Here is a 21,012-nt window from a genome sequence, read left to right on the forward strand (position 1 = left end):
TTCGGGCAGGAAGGAACATTGGGGGTGGGCCCCGTGCTGCCTGACCTACCATGTGGGAGATAGGTTGAAATTAAACTCCTTTCAAGTCTGACTAAGGGGCCGTTCAGTCTTCTCATCCCAATGTGCCTCATCCTCTGTAAAGTCAGAACCCTGCCACCAGCTCCAGCTCCAGCTCCAGCTCTGTCACCTGGGGGAGGGGGGGCATACTCTTCAGGTATGGCCCTTTCAGAATGCCCTCTGGCTTCTTCTGACCTGGGTGAACTACCAGGCCCCAGGGTGTCTGGCTGAGATGAAACTCCTCATTAGATTTTTCATGATCACAACAATCAGTGCACAGTAATAACAACAATAATGAAACATGAGCAACAAGAGTAACAATAATCACTAATGTAAACTATGGACCTTGGGTGATAATGACATGTCAATGTAGGTTCACCAAGTGCAATAAAGGTGCCACTCAGGTAAAAAAAAAAAAGAGTAACAATAATATTGTTATCAGTTGGCCTCTTTTGTTATTTATGAGCCCAGGGGAGGAGCCCAAGTTTCCACGGAGCAAAGCCTCCTTCGCTACTGCCATGCGGTCTGCACCCGAGCTGTCACTACACTGAGGCTGGCAAGAGGGGCCACACTGCACCATCTCCGACCACAGTGGAGCCAGAACTCTGAGACTCAGCCAGTGGGCCAGCCTGGGACAACTGATCCGGCCTTGGTTCAAACTGATGCTCTGGGGCCAGGAAAGACATTATAGGGAACTGAGGGGCACCCCGTGACATCTGTGAAAAACGGCCGCCCAGACATTCCCCAGAACTGGCTGAGTCTAGAGAGATGTGCCTCAAAATTCCTCCAGAGCCTTTGCCAAGACTCTTTTTGTGCAACTTTGGCCTGTCTCTGCCTGCGTCTTCCTCAGAGAGAAGAAAAGGGGGTGAGACAGACAGACTGGAAGTGAGAGAATGAGTCTGATTACTTGATTATTAAATTGATCAGCACCACGGTCAGGAACTGAATCTGACCTTACATCCCCCAGACATGTGCCCAGGACTCAGCACAGAGCAAGCTCGCATAAATGTTTGTTGAATAAATAAACGTGAATTAATGTGACTAATGAGTTCTGAGTGCCAGCTTTATGAGAGGAGTTGACAAACTACAGCATAACCAGAGCTGGCAGCCAGGATTGTGAGTGTTCCGGAGACCTCGTCGCGTGACAAAAAGTTAACAGAAGAGATAGAAACAGAGAAGAGGAGATGTAAGAGGGAGACTGGACAATTGTTTCTGAAATCAGAAAGAAGGAGGAAGAATTTTATGAGCCTTGATTTACGTTGTTTCAGAAGGCAGAATGGGAGCCAAGGAGCAGAGTTCACAGGTAGATTATAGCTCCAAGCAGATGGATATTCCCCACAGCTGGAACTACCCAGGTGTGGGACAGGCTGCCTGTTGGGAAGGGCCTCCTCCATCAGAGGCTGGACACCACCATGTGGAGGGGCACAGGGACGGGCCTGCATTTTGTGAGGTGCAGACCAACCGCTGAGATTACCTGGAAGAGTCCAGATTCATTTCTCCCTTCCCTCAGAAGGAGAACAGGTTTTCATGTGACATGAGTCCTGTGAGGCCCTGAACAAAACTATGAAAAAGGAAAATCTGACTTTAGCCTCCCTCACCTACCTTTTCAGAACACTTGTCATCTCTGCTTGTAAAACTCCTAACATGAACATTCTTGTCTTGGATGTGAGTAAACAAAGAAAAGAACTTACTTAAGAGTGTTAATGCCTTAAGATACCAATCCACATTTTGAAAGAGGGTGCTTCAAGAAAGCAATGAGCAAATCTAATGCTGGGTTTGCAGCACAGTAGCATTTGAATGGGAAAGTCCTCTCAGGGACCCTCCGATCAATCAAGCAACAGGGCTCAGAACCTAACCGTGTTCAGCACAGTGCTAGTCAGAGAGCAAGGGAACTGCATTGGGAGGCAGAGTCCTGGGTTAAGCCCTCGCTCCACCTTATACTGACTATGTCAGTTAAGTTACTGATTCGTTACTTAGCTTTTCTGAGCTTCATTTTCCTCATCGGTAAAATAGTGTTACGGCCCGCCTTCTTGAACACAAACATACAAAGAGCAGAGAAAAGAGGTCTGAGGGAACACAGAAGGAGAAGCATCAGCTCTGACCCAGGGAGGGGGCTGAGCTGAGCTACAGACCATGCCTCGTTCCTGCCTGGATCCCAGGGTTCTGTCCCCCACTCAGGAGGCCCCTCTGTTCTCTCCCATCATCCGAGGTATGCTCAAAGGCCTCTGAACTCACTCCCTTCCACAGCCACTTCAAGCAGTCCAGAGGATTTCCTCAACCTCTGCCCTTCCCATGCCCAGAGGCATTTACCTGCTTCAGAGGAGACAGTTCCCATAAACCAAAAATCTGCTTAGCCAATTCAGACCACTAAAGCCTTGGGTTTCTTTATTGAAAACCTTGGGTTTCTTTCTGCAAATAAAGGGCTTAATTATTCTGTTGTACAGAACTGACTCACAGCAAATTAAAATTGATTTTCACAATGACCTGATGACCTTGCTCTTCACTGATGATATGGCAGCACAAAAACAAAATCAACTAAACTGCAAGACGAAGAACATTTTAAAAATTGAAATGCAGTTGACTTACGATATTATATTAGTTTCATGTGTACAACATAGTGATTCAATATTTCTATAGATTATACTCCATATAAAGTTATTATAAAATATTGGCTATATTCCCTGTGCTGTACATTACATCCTTGTTAATTTATTTAGTTCATACCTAGCTGTTTACACCTCTTAATTCCCTTCACCTGCTTTGTTCTTCCCCCACCCTTCTTCTCTCTGGTAACAACGGGTTTGTTCTCTGTATCTTTGAGTCTGTTTCTGTTTTGTTACATTCATTCAACTAAGGATTTAAGTATTAACTGAGATTCAAGAAAATGGGATCTTTTGGTCATGCCTGTCTGCTTGTTTGTTTTGGCCCTGGACAGTTCCAGTATAGATGAAATTAGGGGTGGACCAACACTTTCTGTAAAAGCCAGATAATAAATATTTTAGGCATTTGTGACTATATTATATAGTTATTTATACATAACAAGAGGGAAAACAAATTTCCACCATCTTTTGACAAAATTCAAAATATAAAAATAATAATTGAATACAATTTTTTTAATAGAGGTCTACCAATGAGAAAAATTGCAATTCCTTTTTAAGGAGTAATATTTCATTTAATTGAAGCTCAAAGTTATTTTTTCCTAACACCAAAGTCTATTGCAAATATTCATCTGCTTTTGCTGATGTGTAATGAAATTTTACATATTTCATACTTAAAAATGTCTTCTCACATGGATACATATTGCCAAATACTGATATCAATCCACAAATATGAATTTAATTGAGCATACTCATTTTTGGAAGGTATTAATAGAATTCTACTAGGTTCATTTCTTGATATTTGCCTTAAAATATAGCATCACAGGGACCTTCAAGGTGGAGGACTAAGACGTGGAGATCACCTTCCTCCCCACAGATACATCAGAAATACACTACACGTGGAACAACTCCTACAGAACACCCACTGAACGCTGGCAGAAGACCTCAGACTTCCCAAAAGGCAAGAAACTCCCCATGTACCTGGGTAGGGCAAAAGAAAAAAGAAAAAACAGAGACAAAAGAATGGGGATGGGACCTCCACCAGTGAGAGGGAGCTGTGAAGGAGGAAAGGTTTCCACACACTAGAAGCCCCTTCGCGGGCAGAGACTGCGGGTGGCGGAGCGGGGGAGCTTCGGAGCCACGGAGGAGAGTGCAGCCACAGGGGTGCAGAGGGCAAAACGGAGAGATTCCCGCACAGAGGATCGGTGCCGACCGGCACTCACTAGCCCGAGAGGCTTCTCTGCTCACCCGCCAGGGCGGGCGGGGGCTTGGAGCTGAGGCTCGGCCTTCGGAGGTCAGACCCCAGGGAGAGGACTGGGGTTGGCTGCGTGAACACAGCCTGAAGGGGGCTAGTGCACCATGGCTAGCGAGGAGGGAGTCCGGGAAAAAGTCTAGATCTGCCAAAAAGGCAAGAGACCATTGTTGTGGGGTGCACGAGGAGATGGGATTCCTTCCCTGTGTGCCCACAGAAGGCAGAGCACCGCCTAAGTGAGCTCCAGAGACAGGCATGAGCCACGGCTATCAGCTTGGACCCCAGAGACGAGCATGAAATGCTAGCACTGCTGCTGCTGCCACCAAGAAGCCTGTGTGCGAGCACAGGTCACGATCCACACGTCCCCCGGGAGCCTGTGCATCTCGCCACTGCCAGGGTCCCGTGATCCAGGGACAACTTCCTAGGGAGAACACACCGTGTGCCTCGGGCTGTTGCAACGTCACGCCGGCCTCTGCTGCTGCAGGCTTGCCCCGCATCCCAATTATGACTACCATACCCTTCCCTCTCCCCAATCTGAGTGAGCAAAAGCACACTAATCAGCTGCTTTAACCACCTCCTGTCCGCACGGGAACAGATGCCAGAGGGTGACCTACACACAGAGGCAGGGCCAAAACCAAAGCTGAACCCCAGGAGCCGTGCAAACAAAGAAAAGAAAGGGAAATTTCTCTGTGCAGCCTCAGGAGCAGCGGATTAAATCCCCACAATCAACCTGATGTACCCTGCACCTGTGGAATACCTGAATAGACAACGAATCACCCCAAAATTGAGGTCGTGAACTTTGGGAGCAACTGTAGACTTGGGGTTTGCTGTCTCCAACTGATCTGCTTCTGATTTTTATGTTTATCTCAGTTTAGTGTTTAGCACTTGTTATAATTGGTAGATTTGTTCATTGGTTTGGTTGCTCCCTTCTTTTTATTAGTTTTTTTATTTTAATAATTTTCTTTTAATTTTCTTTTCCTTCTTTTTTTCTCCCTTTTCTTCTGAGCCGTGCGGCTGACAAGGTCTTGGTACTCCAGCCAGGTGTCAGACCTGAGCCTCCAAGGTGGGAGAGCCAAGTTCAGGACATTGGACCACCAGAGACCCCCTGGCCCCATGTCCCATGTAATATCAATTGGCGAGAGCTCTCCCAGAGATCTCCATCTCAACGCTGAGACTCAGCTCCACGACAACAGCCAGCAAGCTCCAGTGCTGGATGCCCCGTGCCAATCAACTAGCAAGACAGGAACACAACCCCACCCATTAGCAGAGAGGCTGCCTAAAATCATAATAAGTTCACAGACACCCCCAAACACACCACCGGATGTGGTACTGCCCACCAGAAAGACAAGATCCAGCCCCACTCACCAGAACACAGGCACCAGTCCACTCCACCAGGAAGCCTACACAAGCCACTGAACCAATCTCACCCACTGGGGGCACACACCAAAAACAACAGGAGCTACGAACCTGCAGCCTGAGAAAAGGAGACCCCAAACAGAGTAAGTTAAACAAAATGAGAAGACAGAGAAACACACAGCAGATGAAGGAGCAAGATAAAAACCCACTAGACCAAACAAATGTAGAGGAAATAGGCAGTCTACCTGAAAAAGAATTCAGAGTAATGATAGTAGAGGTGATCCAAAGTCTTGGAAATATGTTGGAGAAAATACAAGAAACGTTTAACAAGGACCTAGAAGAACTAAAGAGCAAACAAACAATGATGAACAACACAATAAATGAAATAAAAAAGTCTCTAGAAGGAATCAATAGCAGAATAACTGAGGCAGAAAAACGGGTAAGTGACCTGGAATATAAAATAGTGGAAATAACTACTGCAGAGCAGAATAAAGAAAAAAGAATGAAAAGAATTGAGGACAGTCTCAGAGACCTCTGGGGCAACATTAAACGCACCAACATTCTAATTATAGGGATCCCAGAAGAAAAATAGAAAAAGAAAGGGTCTGAGAAAATATTTGAAGAGATTATAGTTGAAAACTTCCCTAACATGGGAAAGGAAATAGTCAAGCAAGCCCAGGAAGCACAGAGAGTCCCATACAGGATAAATCCTAGGAGAAGCACACCAAGACACATATTAATCAAACTATCAAAAAGTAAATACAAAGAAAAAATATTAAAAGCAGCAAGGGATAAACAACAAATAACATACAAGGGAATCCCCATAAGGTTAACAGCTGATGTTTCAGCAGAAACTCTGGAAGCCAGAAGGGAGTGGCAGGACATATTTAAAGTGATGAAAGGGAAAAACCTACAACCAAGATTACTCTACCCAGTGAGGATCTTATTTAGATTCAACGGAGAAATCAAAACCTTTACAGACAAGCAAAAGCTAAGAGAATTCAGCACCACCAAACCGGCTTTATAACAAATGCTAAAGGAACTTCTCCAGGCAGGAAACACAAGAGAAGGAAAAGACCTACAATAACAAACCCAAAACAATTAAGAAAATGGTAATAGGAGCATACATATCAATAATTACCGTTAATGTAAATGGATTAAATGCTCCCACCAAAAGACATAAACTGGCTGAATGGATACAAAACAAGACCCGTATATATGCTGTCTACAAGAGACCCACTTCAGACCTAGGGACACATACAGACTGAAAGTGAGGGGATGGAAAAAGATATTCCATGCATATGGAAATCAAAAGAAAGCTGGAGTAGCAATTCTCATATCAGACAAAATAGACTTTAAAACACTGTTACAAGAGACAAAGAAGGACACTACATAATGATCAAGGGATCAATCCAAGAAGAAGATATAACAATTGTAAATATTTATGCACCCAACATAGGAGCACCTCAATACATAAGGCAAATTCTAACAGCCATAAAAGGGGAAATCGACAGTAACACAATAATAGTAGGGGATTTTAACACCCCACTTTCACCAATGGACAGATCATCCAAAATGAAAATAAATAAGGAAACACAAGCTTTAAATGATACATTAAACAAGATGGACTTAATTGATATTTATAGGACATTCCATCCAAAAACAACAGAATACACTTTCTTCTCAAGTGCTCATGGAACATTCTCCAGCATAGATCATATCTTGGGTCACAAATCAAGCCTTGGTAAATTTAAGAAAATTGAAAATTTTTTAACATCTTTATTGGGGTATAATTGCTTTACAATGGTGTGTTAGTTTCTGCTTTAAAACAAAATGAATCAGTTATACATATACATATGTTCCCATATCTCTTCCCTCTTGCGTCTCCCTACCTCCCACCCTCCCTATCCCACCCGCCCCCCCCTCCCCCGGCGGTCACAAAGCACCGAGCTGATCTCCCTGTGCTATGCAGCTGCTTCCCACTAGCTATCTATTTTACATTTGGTAGTATATATAAGTCCATGCCACTCTCTCACTTCGTCCCAGCTTACCCTTCCCCCTCCCCGTGTCCTCAAGTCCATTCTCTACGTCTGCGTCTTTATTCCTGTCCTGCCCCTAGGTTCTTCAGAACTTTTTTTTTTTAAGATTCCATATATATGTGTTAGCATACGGTATTTGTTTTTCTCTTTCTGACTTACTTCACTCTGTATGACAGACTCTAGGTCCATCCACCTCTCTACAAATAACTCAATTTCGTTTCTTTTTATGGCTGAGTAATATTCCATTGTATATATGGGCCACATCTTCTTTATCCATTCATCTGTCGATGGACACTTGGGTTGCTTCCATGTCCTGGCTATCATAAACAGAACTGCAATGAACATTGTGGTACATGACTCTTTTTGAATTATGGTTTTCTCAGGGTATATGCCCAGTAGTGGGATTGCTGGGTGGTATGGTAGTTCTAGTTTTAGTTTTTTAAGGAACCTCCATACTGTTCTCCATAGTGGCTGTAACAATTTAAATTCCCACCAACAGTGCAAGAGGGTTCCTTTTTCTCCACAACCTCTCCAGCATTTATTGTGTGTAGATATTTTGATGATGGCCATTCTGACTGGTGTGAGGTGATACCTCATTGCAGTTTTGATTTTCATTTCTCTAATGATTAGTGATGTTGAACATCCTTTCATATGCTTGTTCACAATCTGTATATCTTCTTTGGAGAAATGTCTATTTAGGTCTTCTGCCCATTTTTGGATTGGGTTGTCTGTTTTTTTGATATTGAGCTGAATAAGCTGCTTGTAAATTTTGGAGATTAATCCTTTGTCAGTTGCTTCATTTGCAAATATTTTCTCCCATTCTGAGGGTTTTCTTTTCGTCTTGTTTATGGTTTCCTTTGCTGTACAAAAGGTTTTACGTTTCATTAGGTCCCATTGGTTTACTTTCGTTTTTATTTCCATTTCTCTAGGAGGTGGGTCAAAAAGGATCTTGCTGTGATTTATGTCATAGAATGTTCTGCCTATGTTTTCCTAAAGAGTTTAATAGTTTCTGGCCTTACATTTAGGTCTTTAATCCATTTTGAGTTTATTTTTGTGTATGGTGTTAGGGAGTGTTCTAATTTCATTCTTTTACATACAGCTGTCCAGTTTTCCCAGCACCACTTATTGAAGAGGCTGTCTTTTCTCCATTGTATATTCTTGCCTCCTTTATCAAAACTAAGGTGACCATAGGTGCGTGGGTTTATCTCTGGGCTTTCTATCCTGTTCCATTGATCTATATTTCTGTTTTTGTGCCAGTACTAGAATCCAAGTCGGAAAAGAAGAAATAAAGCTGTCACTGTTTGTACCTTGGTGTTCTTGCCAGATGGTTTCCCAACCTCTGTCAGAACTGGTTTTAAAACAATAAAGCTCTGAGATATTGTCACTTATGTGCCTTACTCCCACCTATGGTGTAGCTGGATGAGTTTGTGGTGAGTCAGATAAGAAATAAAAGAAATCGAACTTCACATTTAGTCCCTCCATGTGTCTGAGCATAGAACCAAGGGGCTTTTGGATCATACCGCAGCAGCTCTCTTGGGTAGGACCAATGGTTCATGCACTTGTACATTCACTCTGAAAGAAGTAAAGGCAAGTTCAAATATCCCTTCACTAGTACCTCATTGTTTTAGCTTCTGAACATTCATCCAAACTCTTCCAACCCTATCAACCTCATCAGAGAGTTCTGACATATATACAAACCACATTTTCCTAATTCTCTCTCTTCATTTGTCTTTGAAGTTCAAAGGAAAGGCTGGCTATTTTTAGAAAATTTCTTCCAAAGACAGGTAGGAAGACTAGGAGCCACATTCAGGAGTTATAAAAGGAGAGAGGGCTTCCCTGGTGGCGCAGTGGTTGAGAGTCCCCCTGCCGATGCAGGGGACACGGGTTCGTGCCCCAGTCCGCGAGGATCCCACATGCCGCAGAGCACCTGGGCCCATGAGCCATGCCGCTGAGCCTGCGCATCCGGAGCCTGTGCTCCGCAACGGGAGAGGCCACAACGGTGAGAGGCCCGCGTACAGCAAAAAAAAAAAAGAAGAGGAGAGAGCTGGAAGTAAGATTCAGGAAACTCCTCTTTAGGATTTATTCCCTTTGAGAGAAAACAAACAAACAAAATCCAGAAGGCTAAAGAGCCATTGTTCCACAGGAATTAATACGAGTTTTCACCGTAATTTGATTAAATAAAACCTTGTAAAGAAACCAAGAGGAAACCAAAGTAAGGAATAGAGTCAGATTCCTTGACCTAATGGATCTCTACCAGTTCAAAATATCTTGGCCATTGATAAGTAAACTTTATTCATTCATTCATTTACTAATTTATTCATTCATCAACAAATATTGAGTACTTACTATGTTCCAAGAATAATCCAGGCACCAGGGATGCAGCAGTTTAAAAAAAAAACATAGAAAATATGGTTCTTGTAGAATTTACATCCTAATGGAGAGACAATAGGAAACAAATTAGTAAAATACATCTTACATCAGATAATGACAATTTCTACAGTGGAAAAAAGGGAATGCAGGAAGATAAGGAAGGTTGAGGGTCACAATTTTAAATAGGGTGGTCAGGGTAGGTCTGCTGAGAAAGTAACATTGGAGCAAAGACCTGGAGAAGGTAAAGGAAAGAAACAAATGTCTGGAGAAGAGCATTCCAGGCAGAGGGAACAGCAGCTGCAAAAGCTCTGAGGCAGCATGCTGCTGGGTATGTTCAGGAAATAGTAAAGTGACAAGTGGATACAAAATGAGCAAGGGGTGAGTCACAGGAGGCGAGGTCAGAGAGGTCATTCTGTAGACCCACTAATCATGTCTGGTAGGCTTAAGGATTTTGAATTTTCCTCGGAACAAGCTGGAGAGAGCCATCAGATGGTTTTGCCATTTCCCATTTCCTGTACATACCTAAACTTTTTCCCTTGTGTGTTTGGAGCCTACAGATCTGGACTAGATGATAGTGACCCAAATGATATCCATGTCTGTGCAGGCGGTCATCTGACTCTTGGTCCCTGCACAAAGTTTCCTGCACCCGGAAGCAACATCATCAGGGATGCTGCACTTGGTTAACCAGCATGAGCCTGCAAACATATGGCTGCCTAAGAATCTCAACAGCACAGTAAGTCCCTTTTAGGGAGGCAGAAAAGAAACAAAACAGCCGTTTTTAAAGTCAAAACTTTAAGGAGTTTATAATACAGTTAGAAAATCAAACAAATATGCAGAGAGAGAGAGACTTCAGGATGATTGCAAAGCAAGCTTCTAACAAGTGTAAAATTTAATACTACTACCCTATACTATAACACATGTCTAGCTTTCTTACATTCTCACCCATAAAACTTCTATCAACCCTTCAAAGTAGTTATAAATTTGAATACCTTACAGTAAAGAAACTAATGAGCTTTAATGACATCACTGGAAAGTTCCAGACAATTAACTCGCAGCAGAGACAGGACTTGAACCCGGATCCACAGTGTCTATGTCCAGGACTCTGCACTGCCCCATAGCTGGCCATCTTTGATAAACAACTAAATGCATAAGGGACTATCTAAATAGGAGCAATCAGAATCTCATAAAATTAACCAGATCTTTGGAGGAAGAGCTTTGAACCAAGTCTTATACGTGGAATGGATGTGGACTGACATCTGGAAAAGGGCAGGAATCCTGGGCATCAGGAGTAGTTTGAGTAGAGACACAGATGAACATCTACCCAGTTAAATGCAGGGAATAGGAAACAGATTAGGTACCTATAGGGAAGGGCCATTTTAAGAAGCAACTGAAGATTATGTAGAAGAGGGGTGTGCACCCCTTTCTTCTTTACCTCTCACACCCTAAGTATCCATACCCCCTTCTCTCCAGTTTCTCCTACTTCTCAGGAAACTTCTTCCTAGGCTCCCTCGTGAGCTTCTCCTCCCTTTTTGCCACATTTTATGAGGCTTTTCCCACTCTTCCTTCCTTATGCCAAGTGCTTCTCTACCTTGGCTGCCACTTTATCATCAAGAGAGTTCTAAAAAATCCCTGGTGCCTGGATTCTATTCCCAGAAATTCTAATTTTATAGGTCTGTGTTGTGACCTGAACTATGTGGATTCTTAAAAGTTACCCTGAGAAAAAGGAACCCTCCTACACTGTTTGTTGGTGGGAATGTAAATTAGTGCAGCCACTATGGAGAACAGTATGGAGGTTCCTTAAAAAACTAAAAATAGAGTTACCATATGATCCAGCGATCCCACTCCTGGGCATATATCTGGAGAAAACCATAAATCAAAAAGACACATGTAAAAAAAAAAAGACACATGCACCCTAATGTTCATAGCAGCGCTATTTACAATGGCCAAGACGTGAAAGCAACCTAAGTGTCCATCAACAGAGGAATGGATAAAGATGTGGTATATATACACAATGAAATATTGCTCAGCCTTAAAAAAAGAATGAAATAATGCCATTTGCAGCAACATGGATGGACCTAGAGATTATCACACTAAGTGAAGTAAGTCAGAGAAAAACAAATATGATATTACTTATATGGGGAATTTTTTAAATGATACAAATGAACCTATTTACAAAACTGAAATAGACTCACAGACATAGAAAACAAACTTGGTTTACCAAAGGGGAAGGGGGGGAAGGTTAATTTAGGAGCTTGGGATTAAAATATACACACTACTATATATAAAATAGATAAACAGCAAGAACCTACTGTATAGCATAGGCAATTATACTCAATATCTTGTAATAACCTATAATGGAAAAGAATCTAAAACAGAATATATATATATATACATATATATATGTATATATATATATATATATATCTGAATCACTTTGCTGTACCCCTGAAACTAACACAACATTGTAAATCTACTATATTTTAATAAAAACTTTTCTTCAAAAAACTCCCCCAGAGGGCTTCTCTGGTGGCGCAGTGGTTGAGAGTCCGCCTGCCGATGCAGGGGACACGGGTTCGTGCCCCGGTCCGGGAAGATCCCACATGCTGCGGAGCGGCTGGGCCCGTGAGCCATGGCCGCTGAGCCTGCGCGTCCGGAGCCTGTGCTCCGCAACGGGAGAGGCCACAACAGTGAGAGGCCCGCGTACCGCAAAAAAAAAAAAGGAAAATGAAGTTCGTAAGAACAGGGTTTACTCCAAACGCAGAGAGAATAAAGAAAAGATCCAGCAACTGGATGATTCCCAGGTGCGGAAGAGACAATCCCATCAGGATCGGTGGCCCCTGCAGGATGAACAGGAAGAGGTAAGAGAACGAGAGCAAGAGAGGAGGAGCTGGCAACAGCGCGAAAGGCAATTCCCAGCTGAAGAACTGCTGGAGAGGGAGGAGCAAAAGGAAGCCAAAAGGCGGGACAGAAATTGCCGAGAGGAAGAGCAGCTGCTGAGATTGGAAAGAGAAGAGAAAATACGCCATCAGGAAGAAGACAGAGAGTTCCGCGAAGAGAAACTGAAGCTGCGCCGGCCGGAACGCGAGCAACAGCTTCACCCGGAGCGAGATAGAAAATTCCGCGAGGAGGACAGCTCAGCCGGGAAAGGGAAGAACAGCTGCGCCGCCAGGAGCTGGAGGATGCCTTCTCCCAGGGGGAACAACTTAGGCGCGCCGAGCAAGAGGAAGAACAGAGACGTCCGAGGCAGAGAGACAGGAAGTTCCTAGAGGGAGAGCAGAGGCTCCGGCAGGAGCGAGAGTTAGAAAAGCGACGCGTCCAGGAGAAGGACAGTAAGTTCCTCGAGCAAGAAGAGCAGCGGCAGCGCGAGGGGCAGGAAGAGCTGAGGCGCCGGCAGGAGCGGGAGAGAAAACTCCGGGAAGAAGAACAGCTCTGCCGCCAGCAGCAGGAGGAGCAGAGCTGCAGCCAAGTCTGGGAGGAGGACAAGGGCCGTCGGCAGGTTCTGGAGCCCGGCAAGCGTCAGTTTGCCAGTGCCCCGGTGCGCTCCAGCCCTCTGTTATGAGTACATCCAAGAGCAGCGATCTCAATACCGCCTTTAAGAGATGCTGCCAAATCCCGACACCTGCCAAAGCTTCGAGCAAAGGAAAACGAGAAACACTAAGTAACAAATGACTCTAATGTTTCCGGTTGGGGGAAAACTCTCTAGTGTTAGAATATCTCTTTTTTACAAAATCTTAAGCTACACTCTTCCATGTACTTTGTACTCCTGCCTTTTATTCTTCCTTAAGTAGTTCTTTACTGCAGGATGTCTTTGCTCTTTGGTGCAGATGTGGTGTGCATTTTTTAAAAACATATAAGCCATTTCATTCCTGTAAGGAGTTTTGTTTGGGGAACACGTTCATGTATTGCTTTCAAAAGTAACAAGAATATTATGTTGATTTGAGAGTCAAAAGAATGGGTCTGTTTTTTAATTTGTTGATCCATCTTGTAGAGAGTTCAGATATATTTGATGTTGAAGTTGGTATTTCTTCTTGGGCCTAAATTACATTAATATTTACCACCAAATATCTTGTCACTTTTTGTAGCATAATTAGCACAAATTCTGCCAGGGGACTGAATTTTTACAACAACGCTTGAATAGTGCAGGGGGGATGGCTTCTCCAGAAAAACTCCCTGTGAAATCAGCCCGTAACTGGAAGAAATATCTGTTAACAATAAGGTTTAGCTTGAAGACTTAGAATTTGAATTCGATTTTTTTTTACACTTAACTCTATAATTATTTAAAATCTCATGAAGCAAAAGCAAGGTGTTTCTCAAACAACTCCAGAGCTCAAACTTTAAAACCATGTCTGCTTGTAGTCTGTAGTGCTCAGTTCCTTTCCCCCAGTCTTCGATGAGCTTGAGAATATTACTACCTTTGTTAATTTTAGCTGAGAGGGGACCTGCTCAGGATCCTGTAAACATCTACCTTGCTCTAGAGCCAACCAGAGATCACAGAGCATTTTGGGGAAGGGAAGGGGGAATGTTTGTGGACAGAGGGGCATGTCCCTGGAGGCCCTTTGACAAGATCCATCAGCCCACAATCCTTTGAGGCCTATTGATACTACTTTGGAGACATACTTGTTAAAATAATTGGACTGTGTAAAAAATTAATAATAAATGTTTTGGCAAACAATTATTTTTTGTCTGTTTTAACTATGCATCAAACCATAACTCAAGATTTAATGGTTGGGAACTGACATAAGTTTCCAATCACTTAAGGGTGTTCGGTTACTATTATCTATGTCTAAGTATAAAAAAGGAAAAAAAAAAAAAAAACCTCTCTATTTTCCCAAACCATTTTTCTCTGTTAGGGTGAATGCTATATTATTTCCATCCCCAAGCTAGGATTCTTTTTCCAAGTGTTTTTATTCTTGACCCTACAGCTTTCTTTGCCCTTTCTTGCGGTGACTCACTGCTCATGACAAATAATGGTGCTTCCAGTGTGTGTTAATATTTTCTTCTAAGAATACAGCAACTTCTTGGTCTCTGAAGTCTGATGAGGCAAAAGTAGAAAATGGCCTGAAACTTCAGCTCAGCATTACAGAAATTAAATGACCTCTTGATTTAAGCAACACAATCCATAAGGTGACTTAGTCAGAAGGTGCTTAATAATAATCAGGCCAAAAGTATCAGATTATCCTCTAAAGATCCAAACACCCCTGTGCCACCTGCTGGAATCTATATTCTATACCACGGTATTCACAGCGTGGTAACTAGGAATAAATCCAAGAAGGCCCTGATGCAGGATAGTATCATTTCTAATTGTGAGGGTCATGGTTGAGAAGATTTCCTAAGTTATAGACACTAAACATTTTGGCCAATGGTGGAGACAAGAAAGCTAAGCCTATAGCTCCTGAGTATCGTTCTGATAGAGTAAGGTGGCATTTTCTGCAAGGAGCACAAGCCTCCCTCTCACTTTAACACAAATAGCAGATGCCCACCAAAGATAAAACCTGGGAATCCCCTGATACTGACTTGGAGCTTTGTCTCTTTCAAATGATTTCTATCTGCAAAAGTACTTCCCTATTAAGGTAAGTATACGCTTTTACTTACTAAGAACCTTTACAGAAACCCTGGAAAGAGCCTCACTGGCTTTCCCCAGGATCCTCTCAATGGGCACTCATACCAGAGCCTCCTTATAAGTGCCAGCCCCAGGATACTCCTGCAATACACACTCATCATCATCTAAGCTACAGTTCAACAATAATAATCATGATAAAAACAATCAAAGCCCTTCATACTTCTTGTAGCACTTCACAAGATGAGGAAAGAGCCAATTTCCAAAGAAGAAAGTATTGTTTTGTCACAGTTATAATAGCATGTACTTAAAAATCAGCCAGCCAATGCCCTAGGGCTCTACTTTTAGCATGCTGGCAGGAGAACATGCTGGCGGGCCAACATTCCTGCTCCACAAGGATAATGTATATGCATGGGCAGAACCTTGAGGCTGTTGGGCAACTGTCTGCTTAACTATAAACTGGGAGCTCTATTAACATCACCTTGGCTGCTGCCGGAAAATGGGGTTGAGGATTTACTATGCTCTGTTATGGAAAAGCTGGTCTCCACGTTTTATGAATTATGTCCCCACAAAGGTTCATTTGATGAAGTCCTAAGCCTCAGTGCCTTAGAATGTGACCACATTTGGAGGTAGAGTACTTACATAGGTAATCAAATTAAAATGAGGTCATTAGGTAGGCTCTAATCCAACATGAATAGTGTCCTTATAAGAAGAGGAAATATGGACATAGACAAGGACAGAGGGAAAATGATGTGAAGACATAGGAAGAAGATGGCCATCTACTGGGTTGGCAAAAAAGTTCCTTCCGTTTTAAAGTAAAAAAAGACATTTTTCATTTTCACCAAGAACTTTATTGAACAATGTATTCACCCTTTTGTTCCACTACCTTCTGCCATTTTTCAGGCAACTTTGTAATTCCATCTTCCCAAAACGTTTTATCTTTTTGAGCAAAGAACTGTTCCAGGTGCCAGGAACAGTCTGCCAGGTAATTGAAATTTTTTCCATTAAGAGCATTTTGTAAAGACCAAAATAAATGGAAATCTGAAGGTGCAAGGTCTGGTGAATACGGCAGATGAATCAGAACTTCCCAGCCAAGCTGTAACAGTTTTTGCCTGGTCATCAAAGAAACATGCGGTCTTGTGCTGTCCTGATGGAAGATTATGCATCTTCTGTTGACTAATTCTGCTTTTCGTCGAGTGCTGTTTCCAGTTGATCTAATTGAGAGCAGTACTTTTTGGAATTAATCGTTTGGTTTTCCAGAAGGAGCTCATAATAGAGGACTCCCTTCCAATCCCACCATGTACACAACATCACTTTCTTTGGATGAAGACCGGCCTTTGGTGTGCTTGGTGGTGGTTCCTTTCATTTTCCCCACGATCTCTTCTGTTCCACATTCTTGTACAGTATCCACTTTTCATTGCCCGTCACAATTTGTTTTAAAAACAGAACATTTTCGTTACATTTAAGTAGAGAATTGCATGTGGAAATATGGTCAAGAAGGTTTTTTTCACTTACCTTATGTGGAACCCAAACATCAAAGCGATTAACATAACCAAGCTGGTGCAAATGATTTTCAACGCTTGATTTGGATATTTTGAGTATGTCAGCTATCTGCTGCGTGGTATAAAATTGATTGTTCTCAGTTAATGTCTTGATTTCATTGCTATCGACTTCAACTGGTCTACCCAACTGTGGGGCATGGTCCAGTGAGAAATCTCCAAAAAGAAACTTTGCCCACTACTTTTGACACATTCGATCAGTCACAGCACCTTCTCCATATACTGCACAAATCTTTTTTTGCATTTCAGTTGCGTTTTTATCTTTCTTGAAATAATAAAGCATAATATGCCGAAGATGTTGCTTTTTTTCTTCCATCTTCAATATTAAAATGGCTACACAAAAATTCACCAATTTTGATAAGTTTTTTTTACATGCACGCTGGTATGACAGCTGTCATAATACAATCTAACAAAATTGTTTCAAATGAAGTTAAAGACAGCTAAGCACTACTAGAGCCATGTTACAGAAAAAGTGAACTAACTTGTTGGCCAACCCAATACAAGCCAAGGGTAGAGGCCTGGAACAGATCCTTCCCTTATGGCTCTCAGAAGAAATCAAACCTACCAACACCTTGATTTTTGACTTCTGGCCTCCATAACTTTGAGAAAATAAATTTCTGTTGGTTAAGCCACCCAGTCTTTGGCACTTTGTTATAATAGCCCTAGAAAACTAATATACCATGGAAGGTGAGGTTATGCTTCTAGGGAAATCTATCAGTATTTTGATGATCTTTATCCTTTGACATTGTACAGGTACAAGCAGGTCCTGGTTGCTCAAAGACAATTTCTTTATTAAATCTGCCATAGGGGCTTCCCTGGTGGCGCAGTGGTTGAGAGTCTGCCTGCTGATACAGGGGACACGGGTTCGTGCCCCAGTCCGGGAAGATCCCACATGCCGCGGAGCGGCTGGGCCCATGAGCCATGGCCGCTGAGCCTGCGCGTCCGGAGCCTGTGCTCCACAATGGGAGAGGCCACAACAGTGAGAGGCCTGCGTACCGCAAAAAAAAAAAAAAAAAGTGATTTAATATTTATCAGAAAATATAGAAGCAAGGGTAGGCAGGAAAATTTGGGAAAGGATGTCAATAATAGGGCTTACTATATACTATATTGTTATTATACTATATAATATTATTATGTAGTACACATAGTGTTATACTGTATCATATTATTGTATATTAAAATTATCATAAGCTGAAGTAATTAAAATACTGCAATAATAGTGATAATTAAAATGAAAGAGAAAGGTCAATGCAACATAATAAAAAGCTCAGGAACATATCCAAGCATAACTATGAGAATTTAGTATTTTATGAAGAAGATATTTTCAAATCTGGATGCTCTTTCCAGAAGTTTGGCTGGGAAAGAAACAGGAGATGAGATATAGCTACACTACAGACACCAGTTGCAAGCCCAGGTTGTTACCTGACTTCTGACTGACTGACTACAAATTAGAGGTTCCCCCAACCTCCTCCTTGTGTTCAATTAATTTGCTAGAGTGGCTCAGAACTCAGGAAACCCATTTACTCACTAGATGACCGGTTTATTACAAAAGGATATAACTCGGGAACAGCCTGGTGGAAAAGATGTATAAGGCAAGGTGTAGGGAAAGGGTGCAGAGATTCCATGCCCTTTCCAGGCACAACACACTCTGGGAATCTGCACATGTTCACCAACATGGAAGCTTTCCCAACCCTGTCCTTTTTGGGTTTTGATGAAAGTATGACTGATTAAATCATTGGCCAACGGTGACTGATTCAACCTCCAGCCCCTTTCCCCTCTCAGAGGTCGGGGGGATGGACTGAAAGGTTCAACCTTCTAATCAAGTGGCTGGTTCTCTTGGTAGCCAGCCCCCATCATTAGGTGCTTTTCAAAAGTTACCTCATCAACCTAACAAAAGACACCATTCTGGCTCTCAGCACTTGGGACATTCCAAGCATTTTAGGAGCTCTGTGTCCCAAATGGGGATGAAAACCAAATACATGTTTATTACAAATCACCATATCACACCTCTTTAAAGACCCCATCTCCAAATATAATCACATTCTGAGATACTGAGTGCTGGGGCTTCAGCATATGCATTAAGTCCATAACAACCAAATGTCCTTGCTCTTTCCACTGAAGTACACTAGTTATGCTAACTCTACTAGACCACAAATTCTACGGGGCTGAGGACTGTGCCTGTCTTAAATTCTCTACCCATATCCATCTAGGCAATCGTAGGCATTCATTCAACAGATATTGTTACTCTAATGAACGAATCCTAACTTCTCTCCCTATTCATGCTGCCCAAACCCTCCTCCAGCTGCTCCACGGAGTCTTTGCCTTCACCAGCTCAGCCTGCCCACCCATGTAATAGAGCAAGTCAGCAGCTTCTTAACGGCCATCTAAAAAGAAGCACCCACGTCTGGGAGGCATGTGGGCCTCAAGACTTCATGCCTGGGGCTTGTACGCCACCTCGTGGTCACTGACTGCAATGTCCCGAGTAGATCCATCATTAGGCAACAGGGAACGTGGAAAGGACCTCTCACTGCACTGCCCTGACCCTGGGCTGACAGGAAGAGGTGACGTTGTGTGTTCCTTCTTCGAATTGCCAATGGACAGGAAATTCTCACCCTCCATTCATCTGTAACTGAGGTTGTAAGGCGGAGAGTGCTGCACGGTTCTGAAACCCAGATCCTTTATGGATAGGTGTTCCTACTGCATTCCCTTTATTCTAAGGTATTGTGGGTTGTAAGAGGCACCATTGATTAAAAAGCATCATTTTTGTTGGGGGGATAGGGGAGCACTATATTAAATGTGGCTTTCAATTTTAAAACACATCTGAATTTCAGCAATGTTGTAACATGGGAACAAATAGTTCTTAGAATGTGGCTCTCATCCATAAAATCTCCCTGAAAGGAAGGGTGGTATCCACTACAGGCTTTGCGTTCATTTCAGCATCTATAATACTGTTCATGATCACAGCCAGCTCTGGAGGGCAAGTGTTTCAAAAATCACTGCCTAGAGGAGTTCCCCTGCCAGCCACCTGCTAAAAAATGAAGAAAACTCCTGTACGGAAGGAAAGACCAAGATAGAAACTACAAAAATAACTTGACTTCCATCAGTGGAGTTGTACAGTGCTAAGAGATGGTTATTCATTTGTTAATGACCAGGGCTGTAGACTGAGGACTAGCTACCAACTCCCAGCCTGCAGTTTGCTGAGCCTGCAGCTGGCTAATCAGGTAACCTTAGATCTAGAAATGCATACCCCTCCCCATCCCACTCTCTGGGTAGGTACAGGCACAGGAATGTGTTGTTATTGTAATAACAAAATACCTCTTTGAAGTGGAGCTGCTGAGAAAAATGTCTTGACATAAGTTCAGGGTGGAAGGCAAGACCCAGAGGGTATGTATAAGTGATAAAACATGACTGATAAACTTCTAGTCATGGAAAGAGAAATCTGGGTTTTTCCAAGAGGAAAGAGGAAAAGAAGAGGGAGGAGTCCACAGGTGGCGGAAGGCTGTGTGAGGTGTGATGTACCCCTTCCCAGGACCCCCAAATCTAAAATAAACACAGATGCTCGTGTGGGTGGTTTTTTGGTAGAAATCTAAAAAGAGGCTGAATTATCCATGTCAAGGAAGCAGAAAGCCAATACAGGTAGGAGGCCGCCACGAGAATAGGAGCTTCAGGAATACACAGAGATCACCCAGAAGGCTTGGAGTTTCTGCTGGACAGATTTAGTGTGGAGATGGTTCAAGTTAATTTCATTCAGCTCTGAGAGTCAGACCATTTCTGGCTGACCTATGGACAATATATGTCAAAACCTTTTTCAAACCTTCATTGTCCTTGACTCTATACCTTTAAGCCAAGCTGACCCGCCCATTGATCAAGCCCCCAACAGCACAAAGACAGCACAGAATAGCACCCCTGACATTATCTGATAGGCATGGCTAGAACCCCCTCACTGCTTCCATTCTGATCCAGCAACTCCTGTCTGCTGACCTTCAGCTTGATGTCCTGGTTTCAAACGTGTCCCTGTCCCTTAGACTTGGTGTGATATATTCGCCAGCTCTGACTCCTACCAACCCAAATCCAACCCTCTGATTCGTTCTCTTAAATATCTAGTGTAGCTTAAACCAACTTACCTTGAGGGAAACCTAACTCCCAAGACCCCCATGAAGGGGAGAAGGGAATTATGCCTGTATATGTTATTCCTATAAGTCATGCCAAAGATTCTCAGAGAAGG

The 21,012-nt window shown here is 42.8% G+C and overlaps 1 protein-coding gene across 1 annotated transcript; it reads left to right on the forward strand.

Annotated features, from left to right (window-relative positions):
- The first annotated feature begins 12,256 nt into the window (after window positions 1-12,256).
- Window positions 12,257-14,343, forward strand: TCHH (trichohyalin). The gene is given in 3 exon segments (XM_073807601.1): window positions 12,257-12,800; window positions 12,803-13,224; window positions 13,226-14,343. Coding segments are annotated over 3 exon segments (993 nt in total). The 5' UTR covers window positions 12,257-12,271; the 3' UTR covers window positions 13,268-14,343.
- Window positions 14,344-21,012: the final 6,669 nt, after the last annotated feature.

This window comes from Tursiops truncatus, chromosome 1 (assembly GCF_011762595.2).
Source record: "Tursiops truncatus isolate mTurTru1 chromosome 1, mTurTru1.mat.Y, whole genome shotgun sequence".
Classification (NCBI taxonomy): domain Eukaryota; kingdom Metazoa; phylum Chordata; class Mammalia; order Artiodactyla; family Delphinidae; genus Tursiops; species Tursiops truncatus.